Source organism: Pinus tabuliformis, chromosome 1_1, assembly GCF_031772625.1.
Source record: "Pinus tabuliformis cultivar Carrire ecotype Pingquan chromosome 1_1, CPIR1, whole genome shotgun sequence".
Classification (NCBI taxonomy): Eukaryota; Viridiplantae; Streptophyta; class Pinopsida; order Pinales; family Pinaceae; genus Pinus; species Pinus tabuliformis.
Genome location: NC_142297.1, coordinates 490,517,256 through 490,536,968, shown reverse-complemented (window position 1 = coordinate 490,536,968; position 19,713 = coordinate 490,517,256). Strand labels below are relative to the sequence as shown.

At 39.1% G+C, this 19,713-nt stretch overlaps 1 protein-coding gene across 1 annotated transcript; it reads right to left on the bottom strand.

Annotated features, from left to right (window-relative positions):
• Window positions 1–1,406: 1,406 nt before the first annotated feature.
• LOC149213924 (uncharacterized) lies at window positions 1,407–2,477 on the bottom strand. The gene has a single exon (XM_089389214.1). It carries the CDS (start codon window positions 2,475–2,477, stop codon window positions 1,407–1,409), a length of 1,071 nt encoding a protein of 356 aa, XP_089245340.1.
• Window positions 2,478–19,713: the final 17,236 nt, after the last annotated feature.

The following is a 19,713-nucleotide window of genomic DNA, read 5'->3' as shown; positions in this document are numbered from 1 at the left end:
CTTTCGATTGGGACCTGAACTGCCCCATAAGAAATTGCGTTGAAGTTTCTTTATATCCTTGAGTACCCATTTAGGAGCTGCTAGAATTGAGAAGAGATACAGGGGCATGGAGTGAAGAACGACTTTAATGAGAACAAGTCTGCTGGCCATGTTAAGAGCTCTGTGAGTCCAAAGGAAGAGCCTCGCTTCTAGCTTTTCTAACAGGTCTTTCCAAGAGGAATGCTTGAGAGCCGAGGCTATTAAGGGTGCTCCCAGGTATTTAGAAGGAAGAGACGCTATGGTAAAACCAAGAATGCGGGCTATGGCTCTTTGGGTGGGGGCAGGGGTATTGAAGAAAAAAATTTGAGATTTGACCCGATTAATAAGGGCTCCTGAAGCTTCAGAGAAGTTCGATAGGAGGGCTTTGAGAAGGCGTGCTTCTTGAACAGAGGGATGACCAAAAAGCATGTTATCGTCCACGAATTGCTGATGGGAGTAGGTAGGAGAATTGAGAAAAGATAGGCCCTTGAGACGCTGGGAGAGCAGAGCTGATTTAATGCTTCGGCCCAGTCCTTCTGCCATAATAACAAAAAGAAAAGGTGAAAGGGGATCTCCCTGCCTGATACCCCTGGAAGGACGGAACATGGGCGAAGGGATACCATTGATAAGCACAGAAAAGAATGAGGAAGACAAAAGATTTACAACCCATCTAACCCAGGAAGGGGCAAAGCCAAAGGCAGTTAAGATTTTTTGAATGTAAACCCAGCTTAAGCTATCAAAAGCTTTAGACAAATCAATTTTAAGCATCATACCTGGTTTTTTTGATTGCTTCAAAGAGTGGATTATTTCATGAGTTAAAATAATACCATCCATTATCTGCTGACCTTCTACATAACCAGATTGCTCTGGCGAAATAATGAGAGGGAGCAGAGGTTTCAGTCTGGTAGCTATAACTTTTGAGACAATCTTGTAAATGATGTTGCAGAGAGCAATCGGTCTGTACTTGTCTGGAGTATTGGATTCCTCTGCCTTGGGGATTAAAGCAATGAAGGTTGCATTCAGCCCTGGGTACATCCATCTTAAAGTGCATGATTCTTCAACAACTTGCCAGACTTCCAATTTGATTAGATCCCAGAAGTTGTGAAAAAAGTTGGAGGTGAATCCATCCGGACCCGGTGCTTTCCCTGCTTTCAACTGATGCACAACATTCTCGACTTCCTGAAGGCTTGTGGGCTTAAGGAGGAGAAGATTATGCTCCTCTGTGATTAATTTGGGAATGTTCCTTAGAACTTTGTCAATAGCAGACGTTCTATCTATGTTGGGCTCTTGATGAGCTTGTTTGAAGTATCTGAGAAACTCCTCTTCAATGCCTTCGTGCGTCTCAATTCTGGCTCCCTGTTCGTTTTTGATGTGGGAAATGTAGTTGTTCATTCTGCGCTACACTGTGGTCTTGTGAAAGAATTTTGTGTTTTTTCCCCATCCTTCAGCCATTTAACCCTCGATTTCTGCCTCCAAAGTGTTTCCTCCTGTTGTGCTCTATCTAGGATTTGGGTTTCAAGAGTTTCTTCCTGTTTTGCTAGTTCCTCGGAGTGTCCTTCTATAATGATCCTTTGCTGTACATTCTTCATTTCTTGATTGAGGGCTTCCTGTGCCTTGAAAATGTTGCCAAAAGTGGTATGATTCCAGTGCTTAATTTCTCCTTTAAGGTGCTTTAGTTTCCGTTGGAATATAGACATCTTAGTACCATTAGAGGGATTAAACTTGAGCCAGGTTGATCTAACAAATTCATTAAAATCCGGATGAGTTAACCAAAAAGCTTCAAACCGGAATGGACGCCGAATACTGTTGCCTGGACGATTCCATTGGAGAGCTATTGGCCAGTGATCAGAGCCCGATATTGGAAGGATGGAAGCAATGAATTCCCCACCCAGGTGAGTTGCATTGTCTGATATTAGAAATCTATCAAGACGTGAGGCTATTTGTTGCGTTCCTTCTCTTTTGTTGTTCCATGTGAACATGCCATTATTTGAAGGTAGATCTATCAACCAGTTATTTTGAATAAAATCCTTTAGTATGTTCCCATCTCTGTTGCTCCTGCTTCTGCCCCCTTGCTTTTCTTCCATTCTTGCTATCATATTAAAATCACCTCCAGATATCCAAAGTGGGTGCAACCTGTTTGAGTTAAGCTCTGATAAGGTATCCAGAATTCCAGCTTTGTGTATGGTTTCGTGAGGGAAATACACATTTGTCATGTGGCCGTGGGTGTTGGTGCCGATTATGTGAAATATTGCTTGGATGAAGTTCTTGTTTGCATGTATATTGTCAAGTTGAATTACTCGTGCATCCCAGAGAACTGCCAGTCCTCTCGACGCCCCTTGAGCATCAACAACTATTACTAGCCCTCCTGGCCAAGCTTTTGCTGCTATTTTTTCCAAGACTGTCGAGTTACATTTTGTTTCTTGCAAAAAGAGTATATTTGGTTTTTCCTGCATGAGCATGTTTTTTAGAAGTCTGCCTTTCCTTGGGCTATTGAGCCCCCTAATATTCCATGATATCAACTTCATTGAGAAGGGTTGGGATTGATATTGAAGTACTTGGTCAGCTTGGCGTATCTGCCTGACTCAACTAACACTTCGCCTATCTTGATAGTTCTTTCGAGGGTGGTTTTCCTTCCTCGCTTTTTGCTGTCTTTGGTGATGAACTTTCCATCCCATTGACTGCCAATCTGGACTCCTAGAGAGTACTTCTTTTGTGCGCGATTGAGGACCTCCACCAGGTTGTCCACTTGCCGATCTGGTATTTTGTCAAAGTTTCCTGTCTTGCATGCTTGCTCGAGTCCTAGAATGTCCAGTTCACCAATATCTATATTTTCAGGGTCTTCCTCCATGAGCTGGGGTTCTTGATAGTCTTCAGCTCTTTCCTTCACTGCCTTTGTACTAGGTTCTGGGTTATCGACTTCCATTCCTTGGAAGCTCCAGGCCTGGATCTTGGTTTGGGAATGATGGGTCGATTTGTCGGATAAGTTTCCCCCTGGCTGCGGTGAAACCCCATCTTGCTTCTCTTTGCTAGTTTCCTTGTCATTTGGAGGTATGTTATCAGGATCTTGCACATCATCACTGGCCAGAGCAGCAAAGCTATTGCTCGTTGAGGGTTTTGACAAGTTAGCTGGGTTGGTCCTGGTGTTGGCTGTCGATTTCTTATGACCTCTTCTGCGATTTACCACTTTGGTAAATCCGTCAGAAGCAGGATTGTCTGAGTCCATTTGAGGAGGGGGTTTCCTGTTCAGAGGACAATCTCTGTAGAGGTGACCTAGATCATGGCATTTCCTGCATCTAAACGGTACATGCTCGTAATCTATCAGCTGTATCCATTCAATATCATCATGGAAGAGACTTACCGTATCTGGCAGGGCTTGCTTGAGGTCCATGTAGACACAGATCCGGGCATATGATGTGTATCTGCATAATTTTGTTTCCTCTGCTACCTTGATGAATTCGCCCAGAGCATTTCCAATCTCTTGGAGGGAATTCTCTTCCCAGTATTCCCAAGGGAGCGAATACAACCTTATCCAGACAGGAGCACAACTAAGGTCTTCCTTATCCGGATTGAAACGTTCAACCCACCCTTTGAGGTATAGACCTGCGGAATTAAAGAAGTATGGACCCCCATCCAGAATCCTATTGCGATCTTCCAAGCAGTTAAATACAACCGTAAAAAACCCCTTTGGCCCTAGTTGCAGAGTGATGTGACCCTTTGGGTTCCATTTGGAATTTATCCAGCCCCTTAGCGCTTTCTCAGTTGGCCATATTCCAATAAACTTGCCAATCAACGCATGATCCCTCATGAACTGTATTCTGGCATTGATTCGGTGACTGGGAAATTCCACTTTTGGCCTGTGAGTGGCCACTGGTCTACATGTGGATGAGCTTGCTTTGGGTTTGTCTTTCTGAGCTTGTTCACTGTTCTGCTGCTTGCTGCTGTCCGTATTGTCCTCATTCTGCCTTTCTTCTTTGTCGGTATCTTCAATCCGCTGCTTTTGGCTGTCGTTTTTTGGGGGAGGCGCATCGCCCTCCCCCTGAGGGGGCTGCATGGTTCCTTCGATCTATGGCAGGAAACCAAGACCGCAGATCCACCCAGATTCTGTCAAGGCTAAGATATATCAGGGGAGCCTGCCGTAGCAGGGGTTGCAGAAACCCTAGGACGAGTTGCAGAAACCCTAGTTGCTCCGCCAATCTTGTTTCTTTTTTTATTACCTCTTTAACTAACCAACCCTATGTTTTATTATTAGGACTATATGCAAGTCTATTTTGGAATAGGTCTTCAAATTTTTTAATTTAATCAACAATCATTATTAGGTGGATGACATAGATTTAACCTCCATGGAATATTCTAGAATATCCATAGAAGTATACACAAATCAATGGTTGATTTTTATCTCCAAAGTAGTTGTGTTATTTTTATCCTTTTAATTATATTGACTAATTAAAAAAATGTCATATGCACAAGTATCATATAGAGTGAATTCTGGTTTTTTGGGCATGTGGTTTTGATAAGCCACATTAATGTAACAAAGCCTATTTACACTTTGAGAATCTCCATGGTAAAGTGGAAGTAAATCTCCATGATTAAGAATCTTGTTCCATGTATATATATATATATATATATATATATATATATATATATATATATATATATATATATATATATATATATATATATATCTCTTAATTCTTTTTAATAAAATAATAATAATAACCCACGAGGCCGAGTGAAGATGGTGATAGAGTTTTTTGTTAAGAAACTCTGTGGTGTAAAGGTCATTGGTTCGAAACTCCATGGAAAAAATCTAGCCATGCTATGAGCTAGTGTGGCCAATGTTGGGTGCAATTCCCTAGTGATTTTGATGGCTTAGATGGCCTTGGGTCGCGGTTAATCAACCCACAAGTTAGGTGTGCCAATCATCTCAAGACTCACATAACCTTGCAAACAACAACAACAACAACAATAATAACAAAGGTAGAATTTAGTTAGTTTTATGATTTTTTTAATTTTTAATTTTATTTTAAGAAGGCCAGATGTATCGTAAAATAAGTTTTTTGATGTTTATTATGGATTTATTTTGGAGGGATAGGGTTATTTAACTAGTTTTCCAATTGTAGAAACAAAAATTCATAAATTTGAAAGAAAATTGAAGAGAGTTAGAGGTATATTTCATTCTTGTGCACTCAACAAATCTCTATGACATGAGCTCACTTCACCTGTTTGAAGGCATTTTGGGCCACCAAATATGGAGAAATCTTCCCAGCAGTATGTAAATTTTCATTTTTTATATACTTAACTTCAAATCCCATGACTATGAAAAATAAATTCTTGAACACTTATTTTGTTAGTAATAGTAAGAATTCAACCTTTCCATCATTTTCTTTTATGTGACTAATTTTTTACTATATAAGGACTACCTTGGGAATGATATCTACGAATATCCTATCATTAGTAGTTTCCTAATACTTATGTATACTCCACCACACAATGCATAAAATGAAAAAAAAAATAAAAATAAAATAAAATAATGTATGTATTGTAGATGTAAGATAAGTAATGAGAAGGATGTATTTATTGTTATATCCTTGTTTGAACCACTTCAATATTGTTAGTATTTAATTACTGTAGCTAATAAAAAAGGTGGCCAAGGTCGATATAAAAAGAGTGCCTAAGGTAAGGTTGAGAGGGTAGGGAGGTTTACACTTAAAAAACGTATATATTATGTTACCTTAAACCTTCAATTAGTTTCTAAAGTTAAAAGGAATTAAGTGGAGTGGTTGAAACAAATCCCTCAGTCTAGGCCATCACTTTCTAAAATTTAGTAAGTTGTCTCCCTACGTTCTTGGAACAAGCAGTGAGGGGAGCTTTCTTGCATGCATTAATGCATAGGGAATTTGAATGGAAAAAGGAAGGATAGGAGAAAAAAGAGGAGAATTTTTAGGGTCATGGAGGGAAAAAAAAGAGAACTGTTTCCATATAGATTAGACCAACCATGGAAATGGGCTTACACTTGTTAAAAGTGCCAAGAATATAAGAAAACTCGCAAGAGATTTGAGATATCATATGGATCTTTCTATGTGCACATTGAAGTGCACTAGTGAGAAGAATTTCTGAGGGATTCGTTTGTAGAGAAGGTCGTGATCCTTTTATTATGTGGGGCAAGTAATGTGGGTTCCTATGAGTTTCTCTATCCTTAAGAAAATATTAGTAGTGAAAATGTCTTGTTTTGGACCTAATTAGGTTGAACCCAATGTCTTGTTTCCTATTTCCTAATTTTCCCTAGTGGTATTATAGCCTAGATAGGGGTTGATGTTCACAATGGACTACCTATGGTTGGGCGGAAAACCACTCTATCTCATCCAGTTGCTTGGCATTCATCTTCAACACATATATGTACATATTTCCTCTAGATTTTTTTTGTTATTTTTATAAGTACATTCTTTGTGACATATGGTTGAATGCGTACTAAATTCCTATATGATCAACACATAAATAGATAGTCTAAAAATTGTTAATAAGTTTGTTGATAAAAACACTGATTAGTCCTTGTCAAAATTTTGAGTGAAAAAAAATAGGGGTGAGAAATATATCAACCCTTTTTCTTGTACCTTCAATTCCATGCTCATTTCTATTGTGCATATATATTATTAGTGATTTAAGGGTTACTATAAGATGTTGACTAGGATAGGCCCCTTGGAAGTAGCTCACTTAGAAAGCCTATGTTATGTAAATTTATGTGAGTTTTGAAGTCCATTGTTTAAATCCCTCAAGTGTGAACTCGTGTGTTGTCCTTGGGGTAAATCAGTTACACCTAGGGGTTATTGATGTAGTAGTTAGAATTGACGTTGTGTTAGGGAAGTATGAGCCTGACGCAATTATCAATTCCTCTAGTAATAAAAGATAAAGATGATAACAAGGATAGGTTAAGGGACTTGATGTTAAAATTCTAGGAATTCTAAGGCTAGGAAGACTTACTCCCTCGGTTTAGCATTAGAACTTAACTAGTTGAAGCATGGGGAAGGGAATTCCTTGGAAAACCAATTTCCTTAGATATTTTTACATCTCAACATCATAATGATTCCATTCTTGAAGAATATTTGTATTCTATGTTCACTGGGATAAAGTGATGTGTATATATTAATGGACTTTTCACCCTTGCATTTTGAAAATAATGATAGTTCATGAGTTTACCATTAGGAATTTTATGTTATGAATTACAAATTAAATAATCGTTGCTATAAATTTTCTCTTGGCTTGTGGATGTTGAGTATTTTGTTGAGAATGGGAAACCGAGAGGTATCTATTGCTTCCATTTGTCAGAATTCGTAGAGAAGATAACAAATCATAACCTAGAAAAATACTTGAACATATTTAGTGTGTGTAATGTAGATGTAAGATACATACTTGAAACTGTTGGACAATTATGTATATATTTAGGTATATTTCTTTCCTCTAAGTTCAACAAATTTCTATTTCATGAGTTAAATCTAGGCATCTGTAAGATCTCTTTGAAGGCATTCTACACTAAATATGGAGTGATATTCTCAAGTTATCATGCTATACCAAACAAATCAAGTTAATATATGTGTGCATGAGCCAATTCGTCTTTGTATTTATTAAATTTAGGTGAATTTATTTTTTATATTTATTTTCTTAATGAATGTTATCTAATTCTATCATAACAATGCCTCCCCCATACGGGGTTGTAGAGGGTATTTTAGAACAACACAAATATATAATAACTTTATTAATTTGAAGTTTTATTTTTTTGGGTTGATGGATAATATTCACTATTGAAATCAATTTTGGTAAATGAGTTATTTAGTTTTATGAATTTGAATGGTTTAAAAGTGATTTTATTTTATTTTTATTTTTATTTCTTTTTATTTTATGAGTCAATAAGAAACAAATATTGATATAAATGTTTTGAGAAGTAGATATAAGATTTTTGTAGGTTGAATATTGTAAAAGAAAACATGTTTCATCTTTCATACAATTTTTCATATATATAATTTGCGATCAATCGTTTTAGATCTTGTCCAATATCCCATGTTTCTAAGCCTATGACAATGTGTTAATATTATGTAATAATTTTTTATATTAGTTTTAGAGTTTAAATTTAAAATAATTTAATTCAAATATCACTCGAATAAATTTTATTTTTAATTTAGTTAGATGAGTTGACTTAGGTCTCATGACCCATGTACAAATAAGTGGATCAAATACCATTCCCATGTCATTTAAATAAGCCCATGAGGCTCAAAGTAGTCAGTGACATGGTGTTCTATTAAGGCACTTTGCGGTGAAAATATCATCATTTCATAACCCCTTGGGACACAAATCCAACATGAGTACTAGTTTGTCATGTGGCCTAGTCTAGGTGCAATTTTGAGGTGATTTTGATGGCTTAGATTCCCCTAAGTCACAATTTATCAAAAGGTAGATTAGTCATGCTGATTTGCAAACAAACTAGCAAACAAAAAAGATGATTTAACTTAAATGACTGAGTTTTTTTTTTTAATTTCGTTTAGAAGGTTAAGAGATTTAGACTAGTAACCTTTATTGCATATATAAATTTTAACAAAATTACTTAAAAATAGAATGGACTTTTCAATTTTGTGTTTACATTTAAATTTTCACTATTATTGTTTTGTTTTTTTGTTTTTTTTGTTTGTTTGTTTGTTTGTTTTGTTTGTTTGTTTTGTTTGTTTGTTTGTTTGTTTTGTTTGTTTGTTTGTTTTTGTTTGTTCGTTTGCTTGTTTGTTTTTTTTTTTTGTAAGTTGGGTAGAGGTTATATTAATTTTCAAAAAAATATACATATGTCTCTATGTTTATATTGGCTTGCCACTAGGAAAACTAGACTAGTAGCACATAAGTATGGACTTATTACATATAAATTTTCTAATCATAGTAACAAAACTAAAAAAATAGCAAATATTAAAAGGCTTAGTAATATAGTAATTGAGCTACCTTATGTGTTGGGCCAACGCAAAAATGTGAAAAGAGTTTTGTCTAGTCCCCAACATGGAACTTGTTGCTTCCCACCTAGAGTCAACACTTGAGCTTAGACCCATAGTAGAACACAAATCCTTTGAATGAACCTAAGAAAGACGACATTGGCCCAAGCCTAAGACTTGTAACATAGACTCATAATGACATAGATCTTGCCTTCAATAAAAAAGAAGTATATCCCTCTATCATTTAAAAACAACCAAGGGTTGAAAAGACAATAGGGGCATCGCAACAATGTAATAACAAAGGTGTCACAACACTGTAATAGTAGAAACACTGTAGCAATGTAATATGAGAGGTGTGTAATAACAGGGACGTCACAACATTGAAACAATAGGGATGTTGCAACAATGTAACATAGAGACATCACAACAATAGTGTCACAATGTTGTAATAGCAGGGGTGGCACAACAACATAACAACATAGGTGTTACAACATTGTAATGACAAAGGTATAACAATAATGTAACAACAAAGGTGTCACAACATTGTAATAACTGAGGTGTCATAAAAACAATGGAGATACACAACCAAAGATATCTTGATGATGCCAAAAATCCAAATGTTCTATGCGATCATACATTTGAATTTCTAATTACATAAATGGTCACTCATAATTATTTTAAAACCTTTTTGTTTAATAGTATTTCAACATATAACTCTTTTCATTTCAAGATATAGCTATATTATTATTTCTTTGCAATAAACTTATAAATTAATAATTTTTATTTTTCCCTTATTATTATTGTTATTTAATAGTAATGAGCGAATTCTCTAGTACACACATAAAAGGTATTTTGAGACTCTGATAAAATTATATTTTACAAAAATATATTACTAAAATAATTTCAATTAAACAACACATACTCTTATTTTTTAAATAATAATCTTTAATCTAATAAAAAGGTTCAAATATAGCCTAAAACGTACTTCAATATATTACAAGTATAGATTCATCTTAAACTTAGATATATTTGGGTTTAATATGGATCTACATTTGTTTGTTGCTTAAATATTGTCATGTACCTATTTAATTGCATCAAGAGACAATCTACAACTAGTATTGGGGAGATGTTGTGGTGAAGCATTAGATTAATAATAATAATAAAACATGATGTTGTCTCAATTAAAAAAGTAATAATAAAAGGTAAAAAGTAAAAAATTATAATAAAACTAATAAGTCCCTCAATTTTGAGCCTGTTACACACACACACACACACAAATTGAAATTCAATAAGTGATCCAGGTGGATATTGGTGGCCATCTGCCAAGTCCACTTGGACCCCCACCATTGTTTCTTTCAGCTTTTCAGTTTCCTTAATTGTAGCACAATTTAATATTTTTAGTAGTTTTTCGGGTCCTGAACTTCCGGAGCCATTTTGAGGCCCTAAACGACCTTTTTTTGGGAAATTTGGGAGCAACATGGGTCCATGGATAGATGTTTCTATTCTCAAAGTTGTAGTTCTCAGATAGATCTTTCTAACGAGATATTGTGCGTGTCAAACGGAGATCGTATGCCAAAGTTACGACCTCGGGAAGTTGATGTACCAATTTACCCAAACGGGGCCCACAGTTTGGCGTTTCATCTTCTAGTGTTAGGTTTTTGGATGTTTAGGGTTTTCCATTATTTCTCAACACTAAATAGGCCTTCGAGCCTCATTGTAACAAAGTTCAGAGGCATGTAGACGCCACATCTCTTCTTAGAGATAAGCTACCATTGCCCTAGATAGTTTATTTCCATTTATGATTGTAAGCATATTTCAATATTCTATAGTAATGAAACGAATTATTATTTCTGCTGCATCTCTATTTGTATGGTTATATCTATAATTTGTTGTGTTCCTGTTTAAATCCGGATCAGTGGTATCATAGTGGTTTGCTCTTTCTCTGTCTTTCTTTGCATGTCCCCAACGAGGTCGGGATATAACGAGTTAGGGCCTGAACTGTTCGAACCTTTGCAAGACCAGCCTCACAAATCCTGACGACCTCCCATGGTGGATGAAAAGAAAGATGAGGGGGTAGGAGATTCTATCAAAATCTTGCTCGAAGAGGCCCTCGAGCAACAAAGGAATGCGATGATGGACAACTTTGCCTAGATCCTTTAGCAGCTACCAGGGGCGACACATCTACTTCCAGCAACTACTTTGGAAGCACCACACCCTTTAAGGTACAAGTTAAATTTGACATTCCCATATTTGAGGGTCAGATAAATGCAGGATCCGTAGATAAATGGTTAAATCTGCTAGAAGGGTATTTTTCTGTTCATGATTTTTCTAGCAAAAGATTACTTTCGCTCTTCTCAAAGCCGCCCCTCATGTCAAGGACCGGTGGGAAACCTACTGTGAGCAGAAGGATGAAAGTACGGCCTCACTGTTTTCAGCCATACCCACTTGGAATTCATTCTGGACTGCCATCAAGGAGTAGTACTACCCTGTCGGAAGCTATGAGGATCAATACATAAAGTGGACCACGCTGCGGTAGGGAGGGGACCAAGACTGCCATAGTTTACCAATATTTTCCATACCCTTCGCACAAAGTTGGGCATCAAGGATTCAGTGTAGCATCTGGTACTCAAATACTGCAGCTGCCTGTATAGGTACATCCAAGAAGAAATAGAAATCCCGAACATCTCCTCACTTAGCACGATATACCAATATGCTGTCAATATCGAGAAAAAGCTTAAACAAAAGAAATGAGACTTTGGATTTGTGAATCTGAAGCGAGGGAAAGGTGCCCCCAAACTACAGAAAAAAGGACAAAGCCAAGGCGGGATGACCCAAGACAACCCACCAAAGCCGCAAGCAAAGAACAATGCCGTGAAGCCGAAAAAGGACATGGGAAAGTGGTGTGAGTTCCATAAGAGCTCCACTCACAACACTAATGAGTGTCGGGCCAAACATTCACTGGTGGTTGAGCTAAAGGTTTCAGAATCAGATGCATGTTCTGACTCTGAGTCAGAACATAACAAGGGGAATGATAAAGGGAAGCAGATTATCGATGCGGACCCCAATGCCACCATTGCCACCATGAAGATTTAGAAGGAGGAACCAGAAGATCCAGAGGAGGAGGAGCGTTTCTTCCACTCCTATATGTGGGTAAAGGGCTCCCTGCTACAGTTCATTATCGACAGTGGGAGCTAAAAGAACATCATTTCGGCAGAGGTCATGAAGTGGTTGGGCTTACTAACCACAACACATCCACAACCATACACCATCGGGTGGCTTCACCAAGGACGAGATCTTTGCGTGAGCTAGCAGTGTCGCCTTCCATACAACGCCAAGCCCTTCACAGATGAGGTATTGTGTGATGTTGCTCCCCTTGATGTTTGTGATGTATTATTAGGACAACCATACTTGTGGAAGTGACATGCTGTGTATGAATCAAGGCCCTGTGCTATTATTGTTACTTTGGGAAATAAGTTGTATAGGATATCGGAGGTAGCACTGCCTACCACCATCTCTTTGGTTACTACAAAACAATGCAGTAAGCTCATTTCCAAAATCGGGGAATTTGTTTTCCTGATGATATGCCCTCAAAGAAAGAAGAAGACAGTGGCCACGACCTCCAAATAGGGACCCTCCGCACGACAACTACAGATGGAAAAGGTCGTGGAGGAGTATGAGGACATCTTCACCTCCCCCGTAGGGGATCCTCTGCACTATCAGGTCAAGCACTCCATCTATCTGACTCCAGGTGTGCCACTTCCCAATGGACCAATCTATCGGCGCTCCATTATGGAGAACGATGAAATCAAGAGGTAGATTCAGGAGCTGCTGCAGAAAGGTCACATCCATCTGAGTTCATTGCCTTGTGGGAGCCCAATCGTGTTGGTACAGAAGAAGGATGGGACTTGGAGAGTCTGCATTGACTATCGGGCGCTGAACAAGATCACTGTCCATAATAGGTACCTGATCCCACAGATTGATGACCTCCTGGACCAACTTAAGGGGGAAAAGTATTTCAGCAAGATCAATTTGAAGTTAAGATATCACTAGGTACCAATCGAACCCTCCGATGTGTGGAAGACTTCCTTCAAAGCCAAGGAGGGCCTTTTTGAATGGTTGGTTATGCATTTCGGATTGATGAATGCTACTGCAACCTTCATGAGGCTAATGGATGACATCTTGCGGCCATTCACCAGCTCATTTGTAGTGGTATACTTGGATGACATCCTGATCTTAAGCCAGAATTGGGAAGAGCACCTCCACCACATTCGACAGGTTCTCCAAACACTACGGAAACACAAGTTATGTGCCAATTTGGAGAAATGCACTTTTGGCATGACCCAGGTTCAGTATCTGGGATACATTATTGATGAACGGGGTGCATGTGGATCCAACCAATATCCAAGTCATTCAAGATTGGCCATCTCCAACCACTCTGATAGAGCTCCGTAGCTTTCTAGGTCTTGTCAACTTCTACCGCAGGTTCATGTTGGGATTTTCTCATATCACTTGGCCCTTGATTCAAGTCACCAAGGGAGGAGCAAAAGAAAAATTCTTTTGGTCTGAATCTCAATAGAAGGCATTCACAGGGTTGAAATTTCACCTCTACTCAACACTAGTGCTCGTATTACCAGACTTGCAACAACCATTTGAGGTCGAGACAGATGCCTTTGACTATGCTATTAGGGCAGTCCTTACTCAACACAGGCATCCGGTGGCATACCACAGTGAGAAACTTTAGACATTGTCCGGAAGTATCCCACTTATGACAAAAAGATGTATTCCATTGTGCAGGCCTGCGGACAATGGAAGCATTACACTTTGGGGAAGGAAACGATCATCCACACAGACCACTGACCCCTACAGTTCATACAGACCCAAGGGAAATTGCGGAATGATTGCCATCAGAAGTGGTCCACATACGTGCAACAGTTCCATTTGAATGTCAAGTATAAGAAGGGTAGCACCAATAATGTTGCAGATTAACTCAGTCTACCACCAATTGTGGCGTTAACCACCGTGCTCAAGTCTTGTGGGCACGAGACTTCTGATCAGCCACTTCTCTACAAAAGCAACCCAGAATTCGGCCACACATACCAAAAACTCTTGGAGGGTCAGCATGATCCATATTTTCACCTCTAGGATGCCTTGTTATGCCACCTGGTTCATCTTTGTGTTCCTTCAAGCAAGTGTGCCAAGATTATTTGGGAAGCACACTACAATTGGGTTGTTGGGCATTTCGAGGTCGAGAAAATGGTGGCAATACTACATAACTATTTCTATTGGCCGAATCTTTGACAGGATGTCAGGAAGTACATCAGATCATGCACTTCCTGTGCCATTGCCAAATCAACCATCAAGAAGCAAGGCCTCTATACCCTACTGCCTACCCCTAGTCATTGACAGGTTCTCAAAGATGGCCATTATGGTGGCCTGCAAGAAGAATATCACAGCAGAAGCCACTGCTAAACTATTCTTTGAACGAGTGTGGGTACACTTTGGGATCCTACATTCTATCATCTTAGATCGAGACAACAGGTTCCTCAGTACTTTTTGGTCTGGTCTCTGGTCGATGTTGGACACCAAACTCACTAACTCCACATCCTTCCATCCTCAAATTGATGGCCAGATAGAGGTTGTTAATAGGATGATCGTACACATTCTACGCATATGCAACTCAATGAATCCACGCACATGGGATGAGAGCCTTCCCTATGTTCAACACAGCTACAACCGGGCTCTCCATAGCTCCGCTGGACACAACTCTTTTTAGGTGGGCTCGACATTCCAACCACTATGTCCCATTGATGTGGCTATGCCATTTGCCGCTACTCATGTAGATTTGGCTCATGTCCAGTTTGGAACAGATAAGGCAAATAGCTTCATTGAGCACATCCAACATATTCGCCAGTAGGTCCACGACATTCTTGAGAAATCAAATGCCAAGTACAAGCAGTGACATGATCAACATCAGGTACCACACAAGTTTTAGGTGGGTGACAAAGTCTGGTTGCATTTGCAAAAGGAACACCTTACTAGAGCCTATCAGAAAATCGGACCACTCTAATATGGTCCTTACACCATTACCAAGGCTGTGGGAGACAATACATTTGAGCTCATCATTCCCCCATTCCTTGGCCTGCACCTAGTGTCCAATGTGGATTGCCTTCGGCCATACTTTCCACCATTACTAGACACATCTGACATTGCAGAACAGCTCACACCCACAAAGGTAAATCCAGATTGCATGGAACAAGCTGCAATTGATCGGATCATGGACACATAGATCAAGCACACTCGCTAGTAGAATATCCAACTGTATCGAGTTGTCAAAGTAGGCCAACTCCTTCACCAAGGCAAGTGGCTCACCAAGGACCAAGTTCAGCAGAAGTTTCCTCATCTCACGGAGGAACTCAACCCATTGGGGACCATTAATTCCTAGGGGGGAGGAATGATCCAAGTGGATATTGTTGGCCACCTGCCAAGTCCACTTGGACCCCCACCATTGTTTCTTTTAACCTTTCAGTTTCCTTAATTGTAGCACAATTTACTATTTTTAGCAGTTTTTCGGGTCTTGAACTTCCAGAGCCGTTTTGAGTCCCTAAACAATGTTGTTTGGGGAAACTGAGAGCCACATGGGTCCATGGCCCAATGTTTCTATTCCCAAAGTTGTAGTTCTCAAATATATCTTTCTAACGAGATATTGTGCACGTCAAATGGAGATCGTATGCCAAAGTTATGACCTGGGAAGTTGATGCACCAATTTACCCAAATGGGGTCCACAGTTTGGTGTTTCATCTTCTAGGGTTATGCTTTTGGATGTTTAGGGTTTTCCATTATTTCTCAACAATAAATAGGCCTTCGAGCCTCATTGTAACATAGTTCAGAGGCATGTAGCCGCCACATATCTTCTTAGAGATAAGCTACCATCGCCCTAGCTAGTTTATTTCCATTTATGTTTGTAAGCATATTTCAGTATTTTACTGTAATGAAATGAAGTATTATTTCTACTGCATCTCTATATGTATGGTTATATTTGTAATTTTTTGTGTTCCTATTTAAACCCAGACCAATCTGGATCAATAAGTCAAATGAAACAATTGAAATTGTTAGAGGAAATTGCAAAGGGGAACAACGAAAGGTAATTGAGGTGAGGAGACAATCATTTTAGCATAATAATGGACACTTTTAGGTAAGTTTTTTTGGAATATACCTAAAATTTCACATTCATAATAGATATTTTACATTCTCGAATAATAATTCTGATGTAATCCATATTATGTAATTTCATCAATTTTGTGTGTGTGTTTTTTAATAATTAGATGCCTACACGTACTTTATCAGGTACAAAGAAAAAACAATTTGTTTTTTTTATAAGTCACCAGAAAGGCTTTATATTACTTCGACAAAATCACAATACAAAATAATAGTTGGTCTGCCAGATTGGAAATTAGACCAGCTGCAAAAATAAGCTGTCTTGATACAACCTCTATCCAAGAGAACCATTAAGTTATTTTGTCTCTTGTTACCTTTAAAAAACTTACTATTATGATTATACTCACTATTAGGTATGCCTAGCAAGTATCTCTAATTTCGATACCTAAAATTAACAAAAAGACTACTAAATTGCATACTACAACTACTACCTAAGTAATCCATTATCATAGTAAACCAGATAGACATAGTTGCCACTTTCCTAAACCTCATTCTACAGGAACCTCACCAGTTGGATCACTTGTAGAGAAATCGTTGGAGTCACAACCATGGGACCACTAGAGCCTCCTACCTCTCTTGCCTTGTACTTCCTGAGGCACATTGGTTCTCCTTTCGCTGCCCCCAAAGTAATGTCAATGTTATGTATATACTTCAGGTAACTAGTGAACATGTTGTTCAAGTAACTGATACGACCATCCCATAACTTCTCAATATTTACCAACATCTTTAGAATATATTCAATCACTCCAAGTCACTAGTTGATGGCCTTCAGTTGACTCAGGGTATCATCTTGGCCTCTCGCCCTTCCTTCCGAGCTTTCTGCCTACAAATTTCCTATCAAAGACTTCACATGGCAAGCGGTTTCGAAGGTTTTATGATAGAGGGTTGCGCAGGTCCTGGTTTCACCATTATTAATGATTTAGTTGACCTCATCTTCAAATTGGCTATCAAGAATATCCCTCCTTTGTGGGAAGACTTCATTTTACCAAATCTCCACCACTTCTTTTCCTTTCGGCGGGACAGTAGAATGAAATGACTTCACTGCTACCCTTGTGGCCATTTCCATGTGGGTGTGTTTATTTCAACCCTCACCCTAAGCCTCCGCACTGGGTATCCCCCTTGGCCTACCCACACAATATATGAATCTTCCCATTCTCAACTTGGCCACCCTTTCCAACTTGTAATCAATTCTTATCAGCTCGCTATGATACCAACAATGCTCAATTACCAAGCATAAGTCAAAAGAGACATAATCCAACCAAGAATTTAAAGACTTAATAGCTAAACTGCCTTTCTCAACATGCTTTTTGGCACTTACCATCGCAATCTTCTCAACCTTCGATCTACCTATGATAGGATTGTCCTCCCATATGAGCCTTATGCTTACATTCCTTTCATTCTTGTTGTCTTGAGGGGGTTTGGACCCAGGTTCAGAGGTAGCTACTCTAACCAACAAAACGCTGCACTACTGGCCCTTTCAGAAACAACCCGCATAGCCTAGGCTGCAGTCTCACCCGAGGCAGTATTGGGGGATTCCATAACCAGGATTATGCATCCAAAGGACTATGTGATGTGTTTCTGTTACTTTTAAGGATTTATTCTTACCTTCACGAACCCTAACGCTTAAAACCCAGAAATTACAGTAACTTATAATTAACATATCTAAACACTTCATTAATTGCTCTGAATATCCATAACATAATGTAATTAACTAGATCTACCACATTCGCACATCTATTAATTACTTTTCATGATAAATTAAGTAAACAGAGTGAATAGACCATAAATGCGGAAGTAAAGAATAACACACAGATACACAAGTAATGCTCCAAAATAACCTTTATTATGATCAGATCTCCAATTACAGACTCTTTCTACCCTACACACACAGCTGCGGGGGCCTGCATTCTTAGTTGTGGACTTATCAAGGTCTCTCCGCACATAGCTGTAGGAGCCTTTCCCTCCATCTAAGTACAGAAAACATACTTCTATTACTTATATCATTCACTGCTTGATTCACTTCCTTCTTATGACTCTCTATGACTCCTTTTTATATCATATTCTATTACAATACCGTGGTTCGCAAATGATGGGTGGGTCATAAAACAACTTAACTTTTAAAACTAAGGGGATTTGACCTTCCTAAAGCCCCTTTGAATCCTAATTACCTTCGTGCTCCGCTCCTCAAAATGCAGAGACTTTACAATAATAACAAAATTGTTTACAGAATTGACCCCAAGGGACCCTGCCCCAACAGGCCTCAACCACAAAGTCGTGACTCCTCCTTGAGTCACTCTGCTGATGTTGCCTCGCTCTTTGCCTGTAGACCATTGAGTTTTGTCTTCAATACTTGAAGATCTGCTATCCCCTGCACAGTGGCTTGACGAACTTCCTCAACCAAATTTTTAGTAGTCAAACCTTCTACTACAAGGCCCGTGGTTCTTTGTGTCTGCTGCATGGCCTTCATCTTGCTCTGCACCGACTGCATCAACTAACTTGCTTCATCTTCCCATGGCTACGTCCTTGAAGATATGATGGATTCCTTCCGACGCAGCTCATCAATCCCTTTCTGGATGAGCTTTCCCTTTTGTGCACTAGTGAACCTTTGCACTGGTTCTAAGGTCCACTTTGTAGATATGATCTCATCAAACTCCCTCTGCTTGTCTCATATATTTGCTTGGATTTTCTGCAAAGTTGGATCCTCCTGCAGTGAGGTCCATAGTTCCATGGCTTGTTCAAACAACTGGGTGCAACCCTTGAATGCAACTTCTAATGTAGCCATCTCTTCTTTAATAGCAGCCTTTCCCTGCACTTTGAATTCTAGGGGAGTGGTTGGTTGTAACTTAAGTTGGAGTTCAAATATCTGTAGCTACAACTCAAAATGAACCTTACTAATTTCCTCCTTCGACCCTTTCACTGCGATAGATAACTTCTGTATCTTTTTTGTGGAGGCCGCTTCTACTGGAATCTGGAGCTCAGGAAGCTCACTACAGGCCTGCACTATTGCTACTTCTAGCTGCTGACTTCGCACAATGACTTCCTCCCTTTCCTTGAGGGCCTGAACCTTTTCCTCAAACATCTGTTGGTTGTTGGTTTTTACTTTTTTAATGATGAGTAGTGCACGTTTTTCCTAAAATCTAAGCTCATATGATACTCCTTGATGTAGCTCGTGTAGTGTCTGAAGAGGGAGCACATCAAGGTTTGGACTCAAATCCTTCATATGTAAGAGGCACGCCCTGTCTTCTGATGTCTCGTGCAGTGACCCCTTTGGGAACTGCACTGTGTGGAGGTCTATGGTGATATCTGCTACTAGGGATGACCCTCTGTCTTGTTTCAAGCTCACTTGATTGAGGCTCACCTATCCCATGCTCACTTGAATAATCCCTGTTTGGACTTGCAATTCCCCCAGGCCCTACTGCACCTTGTCCAATGTTTGATGGTATTGGTCCTCAGTGTGACTCCAAATTTTCTTCATTGCATCGCGAACCACATCACCAATCTCATCTAGGCCCCTTCCATG

Excerpts from the sequence above, each read along its gene's own strand:
- LOC149213924 (XM_089389214.1), bottom strand. The coding sequence starts at position 2,477 with ATGCTCATGCAGGAAAAACCAAATATACTCTTTTTGCAAGAAACAAAA.